This window comes from Physeter macrocephalus, chromosome 7 (assembly GCF_002837175.3).
Source record: "Physeter macrocephalus isolate SW-GA chromosome 7, ASM283717v5, whole genome shotgun sequence".
NCBI classification, from domain to species: domain Eukaryota; kingdom Metazoa; phylum Chordata; class Mammalia; order Artiodactyla; family Physeteridae; genus Physeter; species Physeter macrocephalus.
In genome coordinates this window covers 157,730,472-157,754,291 of record NC_041220.1, presented here as the reverse complement: position 1 = coordinate 157,754,291, position 23,820 = coordinate 157,730,472, and the positions used below count along the sequence as shown (strand labels likewise).

General features: G+C 37.1%; 1 protein-coding gene across 3 annotated transcripts in view; it reads right to left on the bottom strand.

Annotated features, from left to right (window-relative positions):
- Positions 1-23,820, bottom strand: part of GLRA2 (glycine receptor alpha 2) — a 206,004-nt gene that overhangs the window by 155,673 nt on the left and 26,511 nt on the right. For 2 of the 3 annotated variants that reach the window (XM_007118767.1, XM_007118768.1), the window contains exon 3: positions 7,403-7,470. In XM_007118767.1, the coding sequence (XP_007118829.1) occupies positions 7,403-7,470 (68 nt within the window). Of the gene's footprint in view, positions 1-7,239; positions 7,308-7,402; positions 7,471-23,820 lie in introns of all 3 variants that reach the window. The other variant, XM_007118766.1, reaches the window with a different exon arrangement.

Genomic DNA, 23,820 nt, shown 5'->3' with positions numbered 1-23,820 from the left:
GTGCTAATGAATCAGCTTGGGACAGTAACTTCTCTTCAGAGGATTTCTACTCAAAGGTCTTTAGGTTCATGGAAACTGTTGCTTCGCTTGACAGAGCAGACCCAATAAAGGCTTCAACAGTATTCCCTAGTCAAGCAGGACTACGGTTCAGCGCTAACAGTGGTCCACATCTGCCACTGTGGTCATTTAGGGTGATATATACTCATCCCATCTTACTCTCTTTCCTTTACCTTTTTCACCTCCATTTGCTTTGTGTCCACATCTTTGTTTGGGCACCTGGATTTTGAGTCATTGTTTACTTTTCTCTAACAGTGACCAACATGTCCTTGGTTTGCCTGAGAACTTTCCCGTTTTAGCCTCAGGTAAAAATGAAACTTTCAGGGAACCCACTCAGTCCTAGGCAAAACTCAGATGGTTGGTTACTCTATAAGGTACAATGGAGACCACCTCGGGTTGGTCGGTTTTGGTTAATCCCTTTAGAGCCAAAAGAAAATCTGTAAGTAAGTTATAAAGATCAGGGTGTATGGAAGAGAGCTTCAAATCCAGTTCCCTCTGCTTATGACTAAACTCTCTAAATTATCATGACTTTCCCCCCCAAATACAGCCATCCTGATGATCAGGCTGATAGAGTATTTTGGAAGTGGCAGTTCTTAGAAAGAGTGCCCACTGTGGGTTTAAAGAATGCTAATAATCAAGTAGTTACTAACTTCTGAAAATCAGTCATCAGAACCCAGCTTATTAGGAAAAGCTGAAATATTAAAAGAAATAACTGTACAACAATAGGACTTTCTGACTTAGAAAATTTTATCAGCTGACTTTTATTTGGGATTATACCAGTCTTGCACAGCAAATTCCCAGACCTAAGAGGGTGCTGTTGTGAGGCCAGCCAGGCTTCCATCCCATTCTGTTTGCTCACTGGCTGCCCCCTCCTTCCATGAGTGAGCCAAGAGAATGGCAGAACCTCAGAGTTCTCCCCATCACATATTTTGCATTTTGGGGATTGTCCAAAGGGCCCAGAGGGTAGTAACTGGAAAGAGATTACCAGTTCAGTGTTTCATTGGCAGCCAGAGTGACTGGAACCTTTGGAGTTTTGTGTGAGTAAAGAGTGGGAATGTGTGATTTGTAGAAAATCAAAACAGGGGCCTATTGAAAATATAATAATCCAATTTGCATATAAATAGGCACTGGATAGATCAACTGTGAGATTTTCTTAAGGTTTCCTGAAGGAAAAAAATGCAGTGTCTCCACTGTGTGACATCTACCCCTTTTATTTCCCTTAGGGTGGGAACCAATTATCCTTCATAAAATTTTGTGTGTGGGGGTCTATGAGCTTGTTTCAGTAGGAAAGAAGAGGATGTCATCTCTTAGCCAATTCTGGAGGTAGAAAAACTCTAAGTATAAGAAGTAATGACAGCTGGAAATAACAGAGGTGAATGGGTTAAATTTCTTAGGCCATTGGGAGGCCATTGAGGCCCCCCACCCAGGAAGGAAACAGAATGGAAGAGGCCATGAGATGCCAGATAGTGAGCACTGGGCAGAATCACCAAGACAACATCGTCGCAGTCCTCCTTTGAACCTGAGAATGATTTAAAGATGCATTTTGAGAGACTCTAGAGAATATTACATTAGTGACATACAATATGAAAACACTGACCTTTTTTTAAAAAAAAATCTCAATATAAAATTTCCCAGCTAATGTATTAATACATCTTTTTAAAAAGTCTTTCCCACAAGTATTCTTCTCCAATGTTTCCTGCTTTTCTATTTTGAATTTTATATATTTAAAATAATAAAATAGGTTCTCCCAATATCAGAACTTTAAAAAGAGCACTGAATCTATCTTATTACAGTAGAACCATTAAATATCTAACAGTTAATTTAAAATAAATTAATTAGCCTATTCGCAAGCAAGAATAAGTGGAAAACTTAGAGGAGAAAATACATTTTACTCCACAATGACAGGAATTATATGAAACAAGACTTTTATTAGATATTTTGGGAGTGTTTGTTCTTTATAATGTATAGGAATTAAAATTTTCCATAATTTTGTTCATGATGCTATACATTATTCCAAAATAAATGGCAACGCTTAAAACCTTTAAGAATAGAAAAGGACACCCAAGGATATAGAGAAGTAGATAGCCAAAAAAAAGATTTTCCGGGGCTGTGCCTCTGTAATTCTTTCAGTTCACTATCATTTTCAATGTAGGGTACAAATTTGATGCATGATTTATCTATGCATCACCTCTGTTTATTTACAGATAGGTTTATTCTCTCAAGATATTCCAAACCACAGGACATAGTTATATTGCTCTGTAGCCTTTCTTTGTCTTTATTTTTGTTTCGAGGTTTAATGAAATATTAAAGAAGTAAATATTAAGAGACAAGCTTAAGTGTAGACTGAATTGTCTTTTATACTACCTTCTCTCTCCAGAGACAGATTCTACTTCAAATAAATGACGTATTTCCTTGTATTAAAATTTGTTTTCCTATGATTGACTCTCTGGGTACTAGATTAGGTAATGGAAACATTCAAATTAAAAAGTGTGTGTATATATATTATATATATATGTATATATATATGTGTGTATGTGTGCACATGTGTATGTGTGTAAATACATACACATATCTTTTATTTTTTCAAAAGCAGTGTGTAAGTCATAGAATCTTTATTATATTCTTAACACAGTTAATACAAGTACCTATATTCCATACTATTATTTCATATCAAATTTAGAATTTCTAAAGTTTTACTTTTCTTGGTACCTTCTAATTCTATGCCCGTTGCCACAAAGATTGTTTCCTTAAATTGAATTATTTTGTTACTATTATATTTAGTGTAGCATTTGTACGTAGAGATTGCCACTGTGTCTCATAAATATTGTTATTAAACTTTACTACTGCTCTCTTTTTATTTTTATAGGTATATATTTTTCAATCCAGTTATGTTATAAAGTTATTAGAGACAAAGATATGCTTTGTGGATTTCCCACAGACCTATATGGCACTTTAGTTTTAACTTCTAGCTACACTGCAGTGAAGTTTTCATCATCTTGAGTCTGTGCTAGCTTTGAATATGGGAAATTAGCTTTGAATTTGAAATTATGGGGGGGGCGCAGTTGCTTTATGATGAATCCAGGTTTTAACATTGCATTGTTAATTTAGAGACCATGGACACCTTATGTCTCAAATTAACAAAATGTTAGGTAGATTCTTGGTTCTCCCTTAAAAAGTCAGAAATAAGGAATGTAGCTACCTGCTATTCCGGGTAAGTTAGCATCTCCTTATGAGTTGCTTATGCACGTATAGAATGAAAGGGAGCCTGTAATGTCATTTCAGTAGTTACAGCATAGCCTGCATTCTCCTAATGGGCTGTCTACACCTTATCCAGTTCTTTAGGAAAGTGATTTCAGATCAGAGATAAAACAACTCTTCACCCTGTAGCGGTAACCAGCAGAGCATGTGGAATTTGGGGAAGAGTTTGGGGAGCTGGAATCATATTCTGGAGATGCTCTCCAAGTGGATACGTTTTGTACACTTTCAGCTCTTTCTACCCCCTTCCCCCTATTGCAGTCTCTCAATATTAAATGAGGTAAGGGTCTGAGTCTGCTGCTGTAGCATGGGTAGTGTTCCAGCACCCATAGGTCCAAATCACACTCTATTCACCCACATCCTTCCAGGCAGTCATTTGGAAGCTTTGAGGAGACTCTCTCTTCTCCATTTTCTGATGGCCCAACCTTGGGGACAGCTGTATGCAGATGGCATGCAAATACTCTTGACCTTTACTGACATTATAGATATTCCCAAACTATGCCTTTATAGTAGGAAGGAGGCGGTTGCAAATACACTCCTCATCCTGTAAATTCACTTGCCATCACTAGCTAAAGGAAAAGGGGAAAGAAAGAAAAGGAAATGGTAAACCGACGTTCCAAAACCGAAAGGTAACCTGTCTCATCATACATCCCTTACTGGTCTTCTGAGTCTTTTGGAATCATAAGGAAAAAAAAAAATTGTTCCACTGAATACTTTTAACACAGGGTCAGCTAGTAATGAACATCACCAGATCCCTGTGACTCTTAATGAACAGAAGTACATATTTTGAAATAATGTGCATGATCATAATTATCCATAAAAATATTCCTTAGAATAACACAAATATATTGTCCTGTGAGCACAGTCTTTAAACACTAACATACCAAAGGAGTAAGAGGCAATACTGTGTCTGTAAGTGAGCCTAATCTTGGTGGGCAGTTAGTACCAACAGTAATTTAGTGGGATTTCATCAAACATAAGAGGGCAGACTGGATAGAACCAAAAGAAAGCCATATCACATTCTTAAAACAAATAATTATTGCCTCTTATTTAGAAACAAACATCCAAACTAAATTCTTCAATAATGCTATCAAGGGTTGTGGGATAAGAGTGGGACATGAGGGAAGAGAGGGAAATCAACATGCTCAGAAACTCAAAATTCTGAGACATTCTTGGAAAAAAACCATTCCAGAAAACATAGAGAAAGCAAAACTATTATTCCCCCCCCCATAACACTAATCGACGTCCTCAATGACTACATATATTACTGTGCATAAAACCTAAGGGTCTGATGTCTTGACCCCAACTAAAGACAGTTCAAGGAAGAATCTGTTTCTGTTTAACTTTTTTGACCATTTTTTTGAGTCACATTTTGTGAGAATATTCGTGGATGGTAGAATCTCAGGGTTTTGGTAAGGGAAGCTCAGGCTGTGATGACACTCTGTGGGTACATCAGGTAGATCCCCAAGCAGGGCCTAAGGGGTCTGGGAAAGTAAGGAAAGTAAGACCTTTTCAAGGTGGAGCAATTCTCATGTTCTTATGAGCCCCTGAATAATGTCCATTTTAAATAGTGGTGCCTTAGATCCCGGAGTTGGCAACCTATGGCCTGTGGGCCAAATTTGGCCATAGCCTGTGTTTATAAGTAGTTTTTTTTGGAGTAAAGCCACACCCATTTGCTTACTATTGTTTATGGCTGCTTTTATGCCAAAAGGGCAGAATTAAGTAGTTGTGACAGAGACTGTCTGGTCCTCAAAGTCTTAAGTATTTACTGTCTGGCTTTTTAGAGAAAAATGTTTGCCAGTCCCTACCCTACATGACATGATTTAGTCTTTGATTTAAGCATGGTAGAGTTTCAAAAAACATTTTTCTTTTAGTTTCACACAAAAGCCATAATTGAAGAAAATAAAAGATATTTTTTAAAAGCCAAATTCAGTTTGTCATTACATCAGAAGCCAAGAAATAAAATAAAAGAAGCACAATACACATCATTCTTCTGATCATGCGATTCAATACGTCTCATACAGCAGAATAGACAGGCCGTTGATATTACACTTGGACAACGATTTCCAAATTTTCGCATAGGAAACATGACAAAGGACACCTTAATAAGTGGCCAAGAAGCACCTAAGCAGCCCATTTATTAAACACCTTCAGTAGCTCTTAAAGACACAGGAAAACAAGGATATCCATCGTTTCCATTTTCATCTCCTTAAATGTTTAGCTTTTTCTTGCATTAATGAGCACTGAAAAGGTGCACATTTACATTTTTGATTGAGGGTAAAATGCAAAGAGGAGATTTAATCAAAGCAACTTAAGGGTCTAATTAATGCAATCAGCGTTAGGTCGTGCAAATATTGTCATTGAATGCCATCGTGTAAAGCTGGTGATAGTGATTTGGGCGGCTGGAAGATTTGCCCCTCTGTTACCAGGATAAAACCAGGAGGGGAGAGACAGAAACTGAATGCCAAGTGCAGAGTTGGAGTCTTCTTTCCATGTTCACCTTTTCTTATGAGTCATTTAATAACCCTATCAAAACTATCCTGGTTGGGTAAAATTCTTAATGCACTACATACTGTCAAAGCCCCAAAAGTCTTGTTTCTGGACAATGCTGTGTCAGAATAATATTAAAACGGGTAGTGGAGTTGCATTATGTCTGACTTGCCAGTGGAAAGGAGTGATAAGAGGTAAATTATTCTTTTCTAACATCAGGGACACCAAAAAGTACAGTAATTTGTTAAACACAACCCTGGTAGCCTAAAAGAGAGAATTCATAAACACAGGGGAAGACTGTTTTTTACTTCTCAATGGCATTATGCTCATTATTTCACTTCTTGAGTGTTTCTAGGACATTGGCCACCGTAGTAGCATAGTCAAGCTCAACTATAGTTTATTTCGATCTCATCCAATAATATGGCTGTATACTTTACATAGTACTGAAAATTTGAACCAGCCAATTGACTTAGGACTTAAATTGTATGGGGGCCAAGAAAATGTTTTACCCAACATGTAATCTCCACACAATAGCCTAGCACCGTAAGCCTACTGATCTAATAGGCTGTGTCACAGGCAACAACACCATCTTGACATTGATAAGGAATCTTGGTGGATTTTACAGTATCTGATATCTTTTTCATGTATGTGAAACATGTCTGCACTTAGAGTGTGACGGGTTTTTATTAGTTTTTTATGTTTATGTTTTTTTTTTTTTTTTGGAAAAGCCATGCATGTGATGTAAGTGCTTCAGACTTGGAACAACTTTCTATTGCCACCAAATTGTGTGTGTGTGTTCACTGTAAGGTCAGCTCCTTGGCGTATATCTTAAATCAGCGGTCCCCAACCTTTTTGGCACCAGGGACCAGTTTCGAGGAAGACAGTTTTTCCATGGGCCGGGGGCGGGGCGGGGGGGAGGGGGATGGTTGGGTGGTTCAGGTGGTAACGCGGGCGATGGGGAGCAGCAGGTGAAGCTTCGCTCGCTAGCCCGCCGCTCCCCTCCTGCTGTGCGGCCCGCTTTCTAACAGGCCTCGGACCGGTAACAGTGCGCGGCCAGGGGGTTGGGGACCCCTGTCTTAAATGTAGCGTGTCTGAGGCTTGATTATGTTAAAACTTCCCATTATGTGAAAAATATCTCCCAAACTTTGAAATTTGTATTTCTGAAACATTGGAGATGCAAATATTTAAATATCCTTAATTATAAACCGTGCTTAATACTGATAATTCTACCGAAATCTAAGTGAACATCACGTGTTTCCAAAATTTCTCTGGCATGATGGATAAAAGATTATTGAATTTTAAATAAATAATTGTTTTCTAGAGGTGAATGAACTTGGAAATTGGCACTCAGTAAATGTCCTACAAATATACAGCAGTACTCTTTGATCGCATATCCCATTCCTTCACACGATGGCTTCAGTGCTCAGTCCCACTCACCATTGTAGTTTCTGCTATTGACCCAAAGCTGTTGATAAATATGTTGCAGGTAACATTTACAGGAGGCCCTGCAAGTTGAACAATAAATAGAAAATTTGACAGGTTGTGTTCATGGCATAATCAAGTCACGTTTTTCTCTTGCCAGTGGCGTTGTAGCACTTACCATGGTGGTTTCTGTGACTGATCCAAAACTGTTGATAAAAATATTGCAAGTAACGTTTACTGGAGGACCTGCAGAACGCAATAAGAATGTTGCAATAGACATTGAAGCAAAAATACAGCTCCATCAACATCTGTGCAAATGACTAGAGATGTAAACAAAATTAAAATGATGGTGAGATTGCAAAAAAAAAAAAAAAGTTTTACCCAGAGAGGTTAAATAACAGTGATAGCATTCCCACTAGCATTTCCAATAATGACAGTTATGCAATGATAACTTACCCTGAAGAGTTTTGGATTTGGAAAATATAAGCTGAAGACTATTAAACGGAATTCATTGTCAGTAGTTGCTATCAAAATTGCCTTTTGGGTGGGTGGCTTTCTTTGACCTTAGGCTCATCAACAGTGTAGATGTCAACAGTAGGCGCCCATGGTGATGAAATAGCCCACGTTTATGAGTTCAAATGGAGCTGCGTTTTGAACTGTGGATGGGTCAGGAATATCCACCTCCTTTCGTGTGATACCCTTTAAATCAGTGGATCTAGTTTGATTCTCTTGATACCTCTGAATTTACCCTATTCCTTCTTTATATCCTGTGACCCCCCCCCCAATGAAAAATGATGCCCAGGAATACAAAATCAAAGAAGATTAGCTCATTTTAAGAACCAAACACAGCAGTGTCACTTAATGTCCAGATTGTTGCCTCAGTAAATATACTGTAAAGAAAGATTTATTAATCCTAGATGCACTGTGAACAAAGAGCCTACTTTTTCCTGCAGAGACGGAGGGACTAACTCTCTTTCCTCTTGCCCTCTGTCTCTCATCCAAGCACTAACCAGGCCTGACTCTGCTTAGCTTCAGAGATCAGGTATAATCAGGTGTGTTCAAGGGGTATGGCCACAGACTCTTTGCCCTTTGACAACAGATAAATCACCTTCTGATGACTTCCAGTTTCATGTTATGCTGAGCAATATGTTTATTGCCCTCACGTAGTTTGCCCATAATGCTTTCTGAGGTAAGAAATGGTTCATACTGCCATGAACTGTCTATTCACTCACTGCTTTCCCCTGTGGAAATTTGTCTCTTTTCACTTGACAAAGGCTCAGCAACCTGGTGCAAGCTACACCCCAGTTGGCTCAGTACCCAACAAGCCGGTAGGATCTGAATGAGGAGGAGGTTGACTTGAGGCCTCCCTCAAAGGCTGGTAGTAAAACACAGCTGTGCCACACTTGAGCGCCATGTTTTTACTTCTACCAGTCCACGTTGACTTCTCAAAATGAGGAAAGGAAAAGGGCTCAACAGCTAATGTACATCCCCAGGCAAGGACTTTTGGTAAAAGAAGGAGCAAGGAGTTTGGGTAAAAGAGATGTATTGAGCTGTTTTTCTTTTTAACATAACTAACTTTTCTGTTTTTAATGAAAAAAAAAATGTTTATTTTTTTAAGAAGTGTTTGCAGGCATGGAATCATAGGCACCACCATATTACCAAAACATTTTCAGCCTGCATCTTTGAAACATTCCATCTTTTAGTTCATTCATCCCTCTCTGTTATTCAACATCTGCCAAATTGACTTCTTCTCCATGGTTACTTGCTACTCTGCTTGATTTTGTTTTTCTGTTTTGGTTACTCAAAACAAACAAAACAAAGGAAAACCAAAAACAAAAAGAGTCTCTTTCTTGGCCATAGAATTTTATTCTATAACAAATATATTCTTCTGCTAATAAGAAATAAATTAGATAAGGTAGAGGCACGTCATGAGAAATTGTGTATCTTTGCTTTTTTTTTCCTCTCTTCACAAGAAAATATTTCCTTTTAGATGGTCCAATTCAGGATGGAAAACTTTCATGAATTTTTATATGCAAGATAGAAAATGAATGATGTGGGAAAAGAAACAGGAAAGAGAAATGTCATCTTAACAGGAAGAATTTGAAAATCCAGATTTGTACTGTACATTATCTGATTGTCTGGCCTCCCCACCTGGCTTGAAACCAATTAGAAGGCTGGGTCCTACCGTCATATATCTGTTTCTAACCTTCCCAGTAAATGACAGTGTGAGTATATTGCTAGAATTCAAAAAATTTATTTATTTTTTCCTGTGGTACGCGGGCCTCTCACTGTTGTGGCCTCTCCCGTTGCGAAGCACAGGCTCCGGACGCGCAGGCTCAGCGGCCATGGCTCACGGGCCTAGCTGCTCCACGGCATGTGGGATCTTCCCGGACCGGGGCACGAACCCGTGTCCCCTGCACCGGCAGGTGGACTCTCAACCACTGTGCTACCAGGGAAGCCCTCAAAATATTGTTTAAGCCACCACATATTGACACACTGGACTAAGCACATTTTAAAAATTCCCTAGTTTAATCCTCACGAAAGAGGAGCTGTTTTACTGCTCCAATAAATATTTTCAGATGAGGAAACTGGGGGTTAGAGAGGTTAAGTGACTTGCTTAAAGTCATGCCACAGTAATTAGAGAAGCTGAGACTCAATGTCTCATCATTCTGATTCCAAAAACCTAAACTTTCAACCACTTTGCTGCACTGGATTCATTGCAAAATATCCTCTGACCTGCCAACCATGGTATATCCCATTGATTTGTACATTTCTGGGATAATTTAATCCTTTACATCTGATCGCTTCAATCTTGGGCATTGCCTTAAGGTTAATTTGCATTTGGATATAAAACCTTGGGAATAAAAAAAGTAACTTTTTTTCATAAGGGATTAGCACATGCGTATAATAAGAGCCCACATATATTAAAACCTTGCTGCATGCCAATGAGTGCCTTATTTCATTCTTCAATAATTACATGCTTCCATGTCCCCCATTTTATGGATGAGGAAACTGAGGCATAAAGGAAATTCATTAATTTTCCCAAGGTCACAGAGTTTGTAAGAGGCAGAAACTGCCTAACTTTAGGGACACCTTTTTAAACTACAGGGATAAAATGCCTGAGGCCAATAGACTCATTCTAAGGATAGAAGTTACCTAAATATGGGAATATGCCTGCGAGTTCTTCGGGTTGAATGATAGAATTGTTTTTCACTTTTAAGAGTTATCCTGACATGTGCCAGCACAACCTTCCCTCTGTGTTTCAGCCCAATAATCTGCTAAGGTGTTCTAATTAACAAGAACACATTCTTAGATGTGATCACCAGCGAATGAATGTGTTCTATAAACTGCAGAAAGAGTTAACACTAGCTAACCTCATCTAATTGGTTTATCAGCAAAGATATTCCAAAGTGAATTGGATGAGAATTTGACTGGGAAGAAGAATTATGTAGACATCTAATCTCTCATATCCCTATCCTCCCCTCCCTCCCTCCCTTCCTTCCTTGTCTCCTCTCTCCCGTCTACCCTCTCTCCCTCCCTCTTTTCCTTTCTTTCTCACTCTCTTCCTTTATTTTTTGCCTTATTCTTGTGAGAAAGAACAACCTTGCCATAACTCAAGTATAAATGGAAGTAAAAAATATATTTAGAATACTTCGTAGGGATTTGGGAAGATGGCTCCCCACCCTGACCCCCAGCACAAGGTATAACAAGCCTCACCCCATACTGATCCTCTTTGTTGCTAAATATCTCTCTCAGACTGTCTTCTTTGGAGTAAGGCATTTCTTTTGGTAACCCAAGTAAAATTACAGTTATGCCACTTGAGAGGGATAATAGAGTTATTGATTATTGCTCATTAACATCTTCAGTTTGGGATCAATTGATCAAATTCGCGGTAAGAGGGAGTAGGATCACTGTGAATAGTGCATCCTAACTATCGTATCCTCTGCTACTCAAACTGGGTTAGAAGATGAGCAGAATCAACAGCACCTGGGGCCTTGTTGGTCCCAGAAACTCAGGCCCCATTCAAGTCCTGCTGAAGTGGTCTGCACTTTAACAAGGGGGATTTGTTCCTGCAGATCAATTTTTTCTCCCTTCCAAGATCAAAATCATTTCTTTGTTTCATTCAGTCTTTCATGAGTGTTCCTTGAAATGTTAACTCTAGTCCATTAATAAAACTTCTTAGGTCAAACCCAAAGTTGTGCAACCATCACCACTATCTATTTATAAAACTTTTCCATCACTTCAAACAGAAACTTTGTAACCATTAAGCAATAGTGCCCCATACTTCTCTCTCTCCAGCCCCCCGGCAACTTTTAATCTACTTTGTGTCTCTATAAATTTGTCTATTCAAGATATTTCATGTAAGTAGAATCATACAATATTTGTCCTTTGTGTCTGGCTTCTTTCACTTAGCATAATGATTTCAGGGTTCATCCATGTTGTAGCATGTATCAGAACTTCTTTTTTTATGGCTCAGTAATAATCCATTGTATGTATATGCTACATTTAAAAAATTTTTCCGTTGGTGGACACTTGGGCTGTTTTCAACTTTTGGCTATTGCCAGTAATGCTGCAATGAATTATTTGAGTTTCTGCTTTCAATTCTTTTGAGTATATATCTAGGAGTGAAATTGCTGGGTCATATGGTAACTCTATGTTTAACTTTTTAAGGAACTGCCACGCTGTTTTCCACATTGGCTACACCATTTTACATTGCCACAAGCAATGTATAAGACTTCTAATTTTTCCACATCTTCACCAATGCTTACTTTCCATTTTTTGATAATTGGTATCCTAGTAGGTCTGAAGCAGCTTTGAATTTCATTTCCCCAGCGACTGATGACATTGAGCATCTTTTCATGTGATTATTTGCTATCTTTGGAGAAAAGTCTATTTTTGTATTGGGTGGGTTGTCTTTCTGTTGCTGAATTGCAGGAGTTCTTTATATATTCTGGATATTAAACCCTTATGAGACATGCAATTTGTAAATATTTTCTCCCATTCTATAGATTGTCTCTACTCTTTCCTTGTAATGTCGTTTGATACCCAAAAGTTTTTAGTTTTGATGAAATCCAACTTACCTATTTTTTCTTTTGTTGCTCATGCTTTGGTGTCATCAAAAACAAACAGACATTCAACTGCCAAATCCATGGTCATAAAAATTGACTCCTGTTTTCTTTTAAGAAATTTATGGCTTGAGGCCCTATATTTAAGCCGTTGATTTATTTTGAGATAACTTTTGTATATGATGTGAGATAGAGGTCCAATTTCATTCTTTTGCATGTAGAAATCCAGGTGTCCCAGCCCCATTTGTTGACGACTGGTATTTCCCTCACTGAATGGACTTGCTACCCTTGTCAAAATCAATTGGCTATAGATGTATGGACTCTCAGTTCTATTCCATTAGATAGAACTGATGTTTATGCTGATGTAAGTACCACACTGTTTTGATCACTGTAGCTTTGCTGTAATTTTTGAAATCAGGAATTGTGAACCCTTCTACTTTGTTCTTCTCTTTCAAGATTGTTTTGGCTATTCAGGGCCTCTTGCAATTTCATATGAATTTGAGGATTGGCTTTTTCAATTCTGCAAAAAAAAAAAGGCTGTTGGAATTTTTATAGGAGTCATATTAATTATAGAGTGCTTTGCATAGTATCTACACCTTATCAATATTAAGTATTTCTTCCCATGAAATTCTTCCCATGAACATGGTGTGTCTTTCCATTTTTTAAAGTCTTCTTTAATTTATTTCAGCCATGTTTTGTGATTTGCTTTGTACAAATCTTTCACTCCTTGGTTTAATTTATTCCTAGGTATTTTATTCTTTTAGATGCTATTGTAAATCGAATTGTTTTCTTCACTTCCTTTTCAGATTGTTTATTGCAGTTGTATAGATACACAACTGATTGTTGTGTGTTGATCTTGTATGCTGCAGTTTTACTGAATTCATTTATTAGCTCTAGCAGTTTTCTTTTGGATTATTTGGCGTTTTAAATGTATAGGACCATGTCATCTGCAAATAGAGATAGTTTTATTTCTTCCTTTCAAATTTAGATGCCTTTTATTTCTTTTTCTTATTTAATTGCTCTGGAAAAAACTGCCAATAAAGTGCTGAATAGCAGTGGTGGAAGCAGGCAGCCTTGTCTTGTTCCTGATCTTAGGGAGAAAGCTTTATCTTTCACCATTTAGTATGCCTCTTGTAGAAGGCATATAGTTGAATTATGTTGTTAGCTGGGAATTTTTCATAAATGCTCTTTGTTGTGTAGAAGAAATTCTCTTCGATTCCTAGTTTTCTGAGTGGTTTTCCTTTTTTACTGTTAAAAGATGTTGGACTTTGTCAACTGCCTCTTCAGCATCAAATGAGACGATCACATGTTTTCTTTCCTTCATTCTATTAATGTAGTGTATTGATTTGATCAATTTCATTATACTGAATGGCCTTTTCATTCCTGGGGTAAATCTCTGTTGGCCATGATGTATAATCCTTTTACTTCACTGTTGGATTTGTTTTGATACTATTTTGTTGTGGATTTTTGCATCTATATCCACAAAGGTTATTTGTCTGTGATTTTATTTTCTTGTGGTGTATTTATCTGCCTTTGGTGTCAAGGTAATGTTGACCTTGTTAGGAGAGTTTGAGAAGGATTGGTGTTAATTCTTCCTTACGTGTTTGTAAGAATTCACCAGTGAAGCCGTCTGGTCCTGAACTTTATTGGAAGGTTTTTGATTATTCAGTCAATTTCTTTACTTGTTATAAGTCCGAGATTTTTGTATTTCATCTTGAGTCAGTTTAGGTAATTTCCGTATTTCTAGGTATTTGTCCATTTTATCTAGGTTACCTAATTTGTTTACAATCTTCTCTTATAATTCTTTTTTACTTCTGTAAGGTCAGTAGTAATGCCCCCACTTTCATTTCTGATTTTAATTATTTGAGTCTTCTTTTTTTTCTTTGTCAGTCTAGCTAAAGTTTTATAATTTTTGTTGATCTTTTAAGAGAGCCAACTTTTGGTTTTGTTGATTCTCTAATTGCTTTTCTATTTTCTTTTTTATTTTTGTCTACTTTGATCTTTATTATTTATTTCCTCTGCTAGCTTTGGGTTTAGTTTGCTCTTCTTTTTCTAGTTCCTCAAGGTGTAATATTAGGTTATTGATTTGAGATCTTTCTTCTTTTTTAATGCAGGCATTTACATTATAAATTTCCCTCTGGACACTGCTATCACTGCATCCCATAAGTTTTGGTATGTTGGTTTTGTTTTCATTCTTCTTTAATTTCCCTTGTGATTTCTTCTTTGTCCCATTGGTTGTATAACAGTGTGTTATTTTCCAAATATCTGTGAATTTTCTGATTTTCCTTTTATTATTGATTTTTAGCTTCATTCTACTATGTTTGGAAAAGATACAATACTTTTAATAATTTTTATCTTTTAAATTTTATTAAGATTTATTTTGTAGCCCAGTATATGGTCTGTCCTAGAGAATGTTGCATGTACACTTGAGAAGAATGTGTATTCTGCTGTTGTTGTGTGGAGTATTGTTTATATGTTTGTTAGGTCTAGTTGCTTTATAGTGTTGTTCGTATCCTATATTTCCTTAATGATCTCTGTATTGATGTTCTATCTATTACTGAAAATGTTGTATTAAAGTCTCCAACTATTACTGTAAAAGTATTATTTCTTCCATCAATTTTATCAAGGTTTGCTTCATATATTTTGGGGCTCCATTGTTTGGTGCATGTATTTTTAGGGTTGTTATATCATCATGATGGCTCGACTCTTTTATCAATATATATTGTCACTCTTTGCCTCTTTTAAGAGATTTTGACTTATGTTAGTATAGCCACCTCAGCTCTCTTTTGGTTACTATTTGCATAGAATATCTTTTTCCATCCTTTCACAGTCAATCTATTTGTGTGTTTGGATCTAAAGTGAGTCTCTTGTGGACAGCATATAGTTGGATCATAGTTTGTTTTATCCATTCTTCCTATCTATGTCTTTTGATTGAAGAGTTTAGTACATTTACATTTGAAATAATTACTGTTAAGGAATGACTTCTGCCATTTGCTGTTTGATCTCTGTATATTTTACAGCTTTTTTGTTTTTCCTTTTGTCTGTTACAACCCTCTTTCGTATTTAGTTGATTTTTATTTTTTTGTAGTGAACCATTTTGATTCTCTTTTATTTCAAAGAGGTATACTTTTTAGACTTTTTTTGTGGTTACTGTGGGGATTACATTTAACATCCTAAATTTATAACAGTCTAGTTTGAAATGATATCAACTTAACGTCTATAACATATAAAAACTCTACTCCTGTACAGCTACAACCTCCTCCCTTTATGTTTTTCTTGTCACAAATAATATCTTTATTTATTGTACATCCAGTAACATAAATTAATAACTTTTTAATGAATTTGTCTTTTAAATCCTGTAGGAGATAAAAAGTGGAGTCACAAACCAAAAATACCATAATACTGTTTTTATATTTGCTGGTGTATTTACCTTTAGCAGAGATCTTTATTTCTTCATTAGGCTTTGAGTTACTGTCTAGCATCCTTGCATTTCAACCTGAAAGATTCCCTTTATCATTTCCTGTAGGGCAAGTCTAGTTGTAATGAACTCTCTCAGCTTTTGTTTATCTGGGAATGTCTTAATTTATCTTTCATTTATGAAAGATAGTTTTGCTGGATATAAATTCTCAGCTACATTTTTTTTCTTTCAGCACTTTAAATATATCATCCTTTGCCTCCTGGCCTCCAAGGCTTCTTCTGAGAGATTGGCTAATGATTTTATTGGGCATCCCATGTAAGTAATGAGTTGCTTTTGTCTAGGTGTTTTAAAAATTCTTTCATTGTCTTTGGCTTTCAACGGTTTGATTGTAAAGTTTCTCAGTGTGAATCTCTTTGGGTTTTCCTACTTGGAGTTCATTGAAGGTTTTGGATTTGTAGATTTGTATACTTCATCAAATTTGAGAAGCCATTATTTCTTCAAATATTCTATTCAAATATTCAAAGATTCTTCCCACCCCTTTCTCACTCTCAGAATGTGTATGTTGGTCTGTTTGATAGTGTCCCATTGGTCCTATAGACTCTGTTCAGTTTTCTTTATTCTTTTCCTTTTATGCTCCTCAGACTCAGTAATTCACTTTCCCTGTCTTTGCTTTCACTGATTCTTCTTCTTGCTCAAATCTACTGTTAAACTCCTCTAGTGAATTTTCCATTTCTGTTTTTTCACTTTTCAGCTCCAGAACTTCTGTTTGGTTGCTTTTTATAATTTCTAGCTCTTTATTGGTATTCTCATTTTATTCTTACATCAATTTCCTGATTTCCTTTTATTCTTTGTCCTTGTTTTCCTTTAGATCTTTAAGCATATTTAAGGCAGTTATTTTAAAGGATTTATCTAGAAAGTCCAATGTCTGGACTTCCTCAGGGATGATTTCTGTCAATTTATTTTTTATCTTCAAATAGGACATACTTTCCTGTTTCTTTGTATGCTTTGTGATATTTGTTGATAATCAGACATTTGACTGTTATAACTGACGACTCAGGGGGAAAGTAAGGGAAAAGGGGGAAATTAGATTCTCCCCCTTTGTCCAGAGTTTGCTGGATGTTTTTATTGTTGAAAGCTATTGTAGGCCATCTATTTGGTGATAGATGTAGTGAACCATTTTTGGAAAGACTATTTTCCTACACTATTTTTGGAAAGACTATGTTCCTTCTTGTGTGTGGCCTTTATAGTCTCTGTTTCTCAGCTTGTGTTCAACTAGGGTTTCGATAGAAATTTTCTTGAATGCCAAGGGCTAAAAAAAATCTACCAAACAAGCAAACAAAAAATACCTTTCCCAGTTTTTATGGATTGTTTCTGTTCTGGGGCACTTCTTCAATACTTAGCCATTCTTGAACTGAACCTAGCGATCAGCCCAAGGTGAAATCTTAGGATCTTCTCAGGTCTTTTCTGAGCATGCATCTTGCCCTGAGAATGCATATGGCTTTCTAAACTTTCCTGCCTGCATCCATGGCTGATTTTGAATTTCATAATTTCCCTAAGAAACTCTCCTCAGCTGTTGCTCTCAGGCCTTAGACGGTCTATTGTATGTTTCAACTGTAATCTTTTACCCATGCATCTGAAGGTTTTTAGTGTTTCTTGCAGTGTTTTTGATCAGTACCTACTGCTTTTCTATCCTGAGTTCCACCACGTTAGGTGGAACAAAGATGAGCGTTGTTATGGGCTGAATTGTGTCCCTTCAAGAAATTTATATGTTGGAGTGCTAACCACCAGTACCTCAGAATGTAACTGCATTTGGAGAGAAGGTCTTTAAAGAGGTAATTAAGGTTAAATGAGGTCATAAATGTAGTTCCTAATCTGACACAAATAGGGTCCTTAAAAGAAGAGGAGGAAAGAGACATCAGGGATGTGTGTGCACAGAGAAAAGACCACAGGAGGACACAGTGAGAAGGTGGCCACCCGCAAGCCAGGGAGCGAGTCCTTGGGAGAAACCAATACTGCTATCACATAGGTCTTGGACTTCTAGCCTAAAGAGTTGTGAGAAAGTAAATTTCTATTGTTTAAGTCACCTAGTCTGTGGTATTTTGTTATGACAGTCCTAGCAAACTGATACAAATGCTTTGCATCTGTCCTTCTGGTAGCACACAGACAGGTTAGAATAGACAGACAAAATAATTTGTGAATAATGTTTGCTTTGCCTCCTCCAGAACGAGGGACCAGGGCTCCACACTGGGAATGTAGGCTGCCACTGATTCAAAACCAAAACCACTACTGAGGAGGGGATGGGACAAGGACAAGTAAAGACACCACAAAACTTTCCTGCCATTTTGAAGTTAGCTTTTTCTTGATTCAGTAGTTTCTTGGTTGCTGTAGACCTATGACTATTTTCCAGAATTCTGACCAAGTTATTTCTGATAGTTTATACTTACTTTCTGATGTTTCTGTGTGGGGAGCAAGAGCTTGGAGATGCCTACTCTGCCATTTTGTTGATGTCAACCTTTTCCTCTGCAAAACTTTAATACAGTCATGTGAATTATGGTACTTCTAAAGGAGAATAAAGTATGTGTTGTTGTTTCCCAACTTTATTTGACCTTAGGAGATTTTTTGTTTTTTTGAAATAGACCATCCTTTTTTTTTTTAAAAAAAAAAATTGAAGTATAGTTGATTTACAATGTTGTGTTAGTTTCCGGTGTGCAGCAAAGTGATTCAGTTATACATATATATTCTTTTTCATATTCTTTTCTGTATGGTTTATTACAAGATATTGAATATAGTTCCCTGTGCTATAAAATAGCATCTTGTTGTTTATCCATTCTCTATCTGATAGTTTGCATCTGCTAGTCCCAAACTCCTAATCCAACCCACCCCTGCCCCCCTTCCTCTTTGGCAACCACGAGTCTGTTCTCTATGTAAAATAGACTGTCCTTTTCATGGAGTACATTTCAAAGATGGCAGGCATTCTTCAAAACATAGTTTTGAAAATGCTGATCTACATTAATTCATTTATTAATTCAATTAACAAATTCTTCTTGAACAATAAATATATTAGATGATAATAATATAACTATAAGAACTAAAGGCTATTATAGAGGTATTATCATACCCTGTGATCCTGCCAAGGAAGGAATGTTTTATTGGGGGCTGCAGGGTAGGTGCCTGGGATGAGGAGGTAATGGAAGAGGAACAAAGAATCAGTAAAGATCAGCTTAACCTTTCGCAGTTATCTATCTAAGACTCTCAATTTACGTAATGATCCTGTAGTCTAGGAATGTAATTCAGGGATGCAAGTCACAAACTCTGCTTGTAATCAGATTTGATAAATGTATTAATTCCTAGATGAGTTCTCTTAAAAACTCAATGGGCTAGATGACAGGTCAGCAACATTTTTTTGTAAAGAGCCAGATGGTAAATATTTTAGGCTTTGTGGACCACAAGGTCTCTGTTACAATTACTCAATTCTGTCTTTGTAGTGAAAGTAGCCATAGACAGTATATAAATAAATGAGTGTGGCTGTGTTAGTGTAAAACTTTATTTACAAAACTGGTGGTCGACTAGATTTGGCCATGGGTCAAGTTTGCTGGGCCCTGCTCTGGACTCTTAGAGTCGGAGGTTGGAGAGCAACAGAAATGGTTCTGGAATTCCATAATCTTTCCATATCTTGAAGTGAGGACTGGCCATGGACATGGAGGAGCATAGGGACTGTCTGTAGGTCTATCTACAATGAGCTTGATATTGTGCTTTGTGGCATGAATGCTTTGTGTTTCCATACAAATTGTGAAATTTTTTGTGGAACTGATTTTTCTAACTTCTCCCATGGTAATGAAAATTTTATCTATTATTCATAGTGACTGAATTAAAATAAGCTTATATATATTTGTATTGACCAAACTTTCTAAATTAACAATAAATACTATTTTTTAAAGCTTTGTGAAGGATTCTATTTAAAAATAATCACCAGAGACAAACACTGCATGACGTCACTTTTTTGTGAAATCTAAAAGAGCCAGACTAATAGGAACAGAGATTAGAATGGTGGTTACCAGGGGCTGGGGGGTGGGGGAAATGGGGAAATGTTGGTCAAGGGTACACACTTATAGTTATAAGATGAATAAGTTCTGGGGATCTAATGTACAACTTGGTGGCTATGGTTCTCAATACTGTATTATATACTTGGAAGTTGCTAAGTGAGTGAATCATAAATGTTCTTACCACAAAAAATAATTTGTAATTTTGTGACATGATAGAGGTGTTAGGTATTGCTACATGGTAATAATTTTGTAATATGTAAGTGTGTAGCTCAACACATTGTACACCTTAAATTTACACATTTGACATTGTTATATGTCAATGATATCTCAATAAAACTTGAAAACATTTAAATGAGGGCTGCAGCAAAGATAAAAAAAAAAAGCACTAGGAAAGAGTAGAGAATCTGTGTAACACCAAAACAACTAGTCACTATTCATTAGTTTTGCCTCAGTTATGTTATTTTCCAACATCATTTTAGGGCAAAAGACTTGAGAGCAGGGGACATTCTTTGAGTTCTAAGATGAAAATTATTTTTTCTCTCTTGTCACAAATAGACAAGAATGACATTTTGATTTTGCATTTTATTCCTTGTAAATAATTTAATGAGTCCTCAAGTATCACAATTGATTGAGTGTGGGGCCCCTGGATGGGAATGGAATAGTAACTATATGTGCTTGATTTATACAGAAATTAAATTTCTTTTGGAATAAGAAGATATTTATCTCGCAGGAAGGTTCTCACCATTAGCTCAAGAGATAAAGTGAGAAAATAAAGCACATAGAGAAATCAAGAAGATGTACAGTTAAGGGTCAGAGACTTGCTGTTTCAACACGGGGAAGCACTGTTTCTTGTGATGGCTTCCTCTGTTGCATGGTACTTTGACTTGATGCCCATGAAAGAGAGAGTCTTGGAAGATGAGAGGGTTGTAAAGGGAGGGAATGGCTTTTCATGGCGGCACTCCCTTTGTGAGTGGTGATTTGAAGCATCTAATCTCAAAGAATGGAGAAAGTTGTGTTTTTTTTTAATGTCATGATATTAATTAGAAATGGTCACACAAACTAACCCATTGCATTTTTAAAATCTTCTTGAAAATTCACCACTAATGAGTTATATACTATTGATTCTTCTGCCCAGCGTATGGTCAAAACGATTTTATCAGTCCTACTACATTCAGTTTAGTTGCTGACATCCAGGTCTGTGCAGAGGGCAAACTATTCAGATAAGTAAAAAAGGTTGGATATTTACTGATTCCCACAGCCTGATGCAGCAAACCATTCGCTTTGGACCAGCCATGCTGATAAAATGATAAAACTGCCAGACAAAGCAATTAATTAGCAACTTAGGTAGCTTGAATACAGAGAGCCAAATGGCAGATTCTGTGAGTCCTTCCCACTAATGGCTGCCACTTGTCAGCTGCTCTCACACAAGGATGAGTGAATGGACAGATGTGCACACGGCTCAGATCCATGTCAGAGGGCTTTGAGAATGCTGGCAAGTTTCTATCTTTGCATACTGTGGATTTCTCCATGATTTAAAAAGAAGGGAAAAGACAGGGGCCATTATCTTATGCAAGATGATCACTTTTTTTTAACATGTTTATTGGAGTATAATTGCTTTACAATGGTGTGTTAGTTTCTGCTTTACAATAAAGTGAATCAGTTATACATATACATATGTTCCCATATCTCTTCCCTCTTGCATCTCCCTGCCTCCCACCCACCCTATCCCACCCCTCTAGGTGGTCACAAAGCACCGAGCTGAAACTGGGTGCTATTAATAATTACACAAGAATGCCAGGCATAAACCAGTACTGTCCTGAGAAACCTGGACTTTGGGTCATACTACTCAAAGATATATTTGAAGTATGGTAACTACCAGTCTGTCTTATTTTTGCCACTAGCTCTGCTTATTATTACCTGTGAATTTTAAACAGATTATAGAAACTCTCTGGGTCTGTTAATTCTTCTGTAAAATGGGAATAATGATGGTTGCCTTGATGTTAATCGTGAGAATTGGTAGTAATGTATGGAAAGCCCATGATAGTAAAATAAATGGCAGCTTATTTATAGTAATAGTAGTAGTATTACTATCATTATTACAAGTTCATTGGATTGTCAAAAGTATTCCTCTGCAGGAGGTACATCATTAAACCCATTTTAATATAGAGTAAACTGAAATGTTGAGACTACAACTTAGATTTCCCAACTTTTTCTATGCTAAGCTTTACCTGAAATAATGCCCATCTCATCCAATTTCCTTTCTCTTCTCTCCATAAATTGTTTTTTCTCAGCTCTTCAGAAATTTTTAGCAGGATCCAACCACCTTGTATAACTTTCTTGCTTTCAGGAATTATGCATAAACATTCTTCATGTCTGGACAGCCACGTAGCACCATGGGTTTGAGATCATTGCTGCTAGCTTCTTTATTTAAAATAGGGTTTCTCAGGGACTTCCCTGGTGGCTCAGTGGTTAAGAATCCACCTGCCAATGCAGGGGACACGGGTTCGAGCCCTGGTCCGGGAAGATCCCACAACTACTGAGCCTGCGTTCCAGAGCCCGCGAGCCACAACTACTGAGCCCGCGTGCCATAATTACTGAAGCCCGTGCGCCTAGAGCCCATGCTCCGCAACAAGAGAAGCCACCGCAATGAGAAGCCCGTGCACCGCAAGGAAGAGTAGCCCCCGCTGGCCGCAACTAGAGAAAACCCACGCGCAGCAACAAAGACCCAATGCAGCCAAAAATAAATAAATAAATAATTTTTAAAAAAATAAATAAATAAAAAATAAAATAAAATAGGGTTTCTCAACCTAAGGACTATTGGCTTTTGGGGCCAGATCATTCTTTATTGTGGGAGTTTGTCTTTTGAGTTGTAGGTTGTGGAGCGGCATCCTTGGTCTCTAGTCACTAGATACCAATAGCACCCCACCTCCCACAGCCCCTGCTGTGACAACCAAAAACACATCCAGACATTGCCAAATGCCCCCTGGGGGACAAAAATCACTCCTGGTTGAGAACTACTAAATTATAAATAGCAGGTAAAAATGCAGGATGAGTGGAAAGGCAACTTAACAAGGATTACATGTTATGTAACAATGAAATGCGCTTCAGAGTATTCTTCTGCTTAGCCAAACAAATGCTAGGGTCATGTTCAAATATTTTTGGTCATATGACTTTCTGATAAGAAAGTCATCTCTCTCATGTATTTCAGCAAAGAATGTGGATTTTAAAAAATATTTAAACATACTTTGGATGAGTAAATGGCAGTATTATGGAATTTGTACTCCTTTGTTTGGTTTGTTCATCAAGAAATTAAATTTGGTGCCTCTTTGCAGGCATTTGCTGAATTCTGTGCATTTCCATCTTATATCTCTTCAGTCATTCATTCAGTCAGCAAACATTTATTGAGTACCCATTATGTGCCCGGTCATGTACTAATTATCATTTACAATTAGATGGTGAATTGTGGGACAAAATATAAGAAAATCAGGCATTAAGGACAAGTCAGAAACAATTTGCTGGAAAGCCCTTCACTCATTCTGCAAGAAATGTCAGATGAAACAAAAAGTGTGTGCCCAACCAAGCACCACAGAGAGGGCATTTTTGTTAAGCCTCTTTCTAATACAAGCAGACTGCTGCTTTTTTGTTGTTTGCAGAGTCATGGTGACCTTAGTGAGCAGTTTATGTTCTGGGAGATTTAGGGCTCTTTGTTTGTGGTGACAAGATTCATTTCCTATTTTAAAGATCTCAGAGACTAAGTGGAAACCTTCATGTTGGGAATAATTTGTAAGTGTAATCTACATATATTTCTATTTATGCTATAATAAAATGTCATCAGATGGAGAATTGCTGGAAAACATGAGATTCTTACCATCTTGGGATTGGGGTGGATAATAAATTAAGGCCCACTTAGCCTTAGAAGAAGACGATTTTAAATGCCATTTGGAATTAGTTTTGAAATGAAGAGATCTGAGAATTTCTCATGAACCCAAATGATATTTCCTTTCATTTTAGCAAGTAACAAAAATAGGATTAAAGATGACTTTCTCTCATGTTAATTGAATCCTCTACT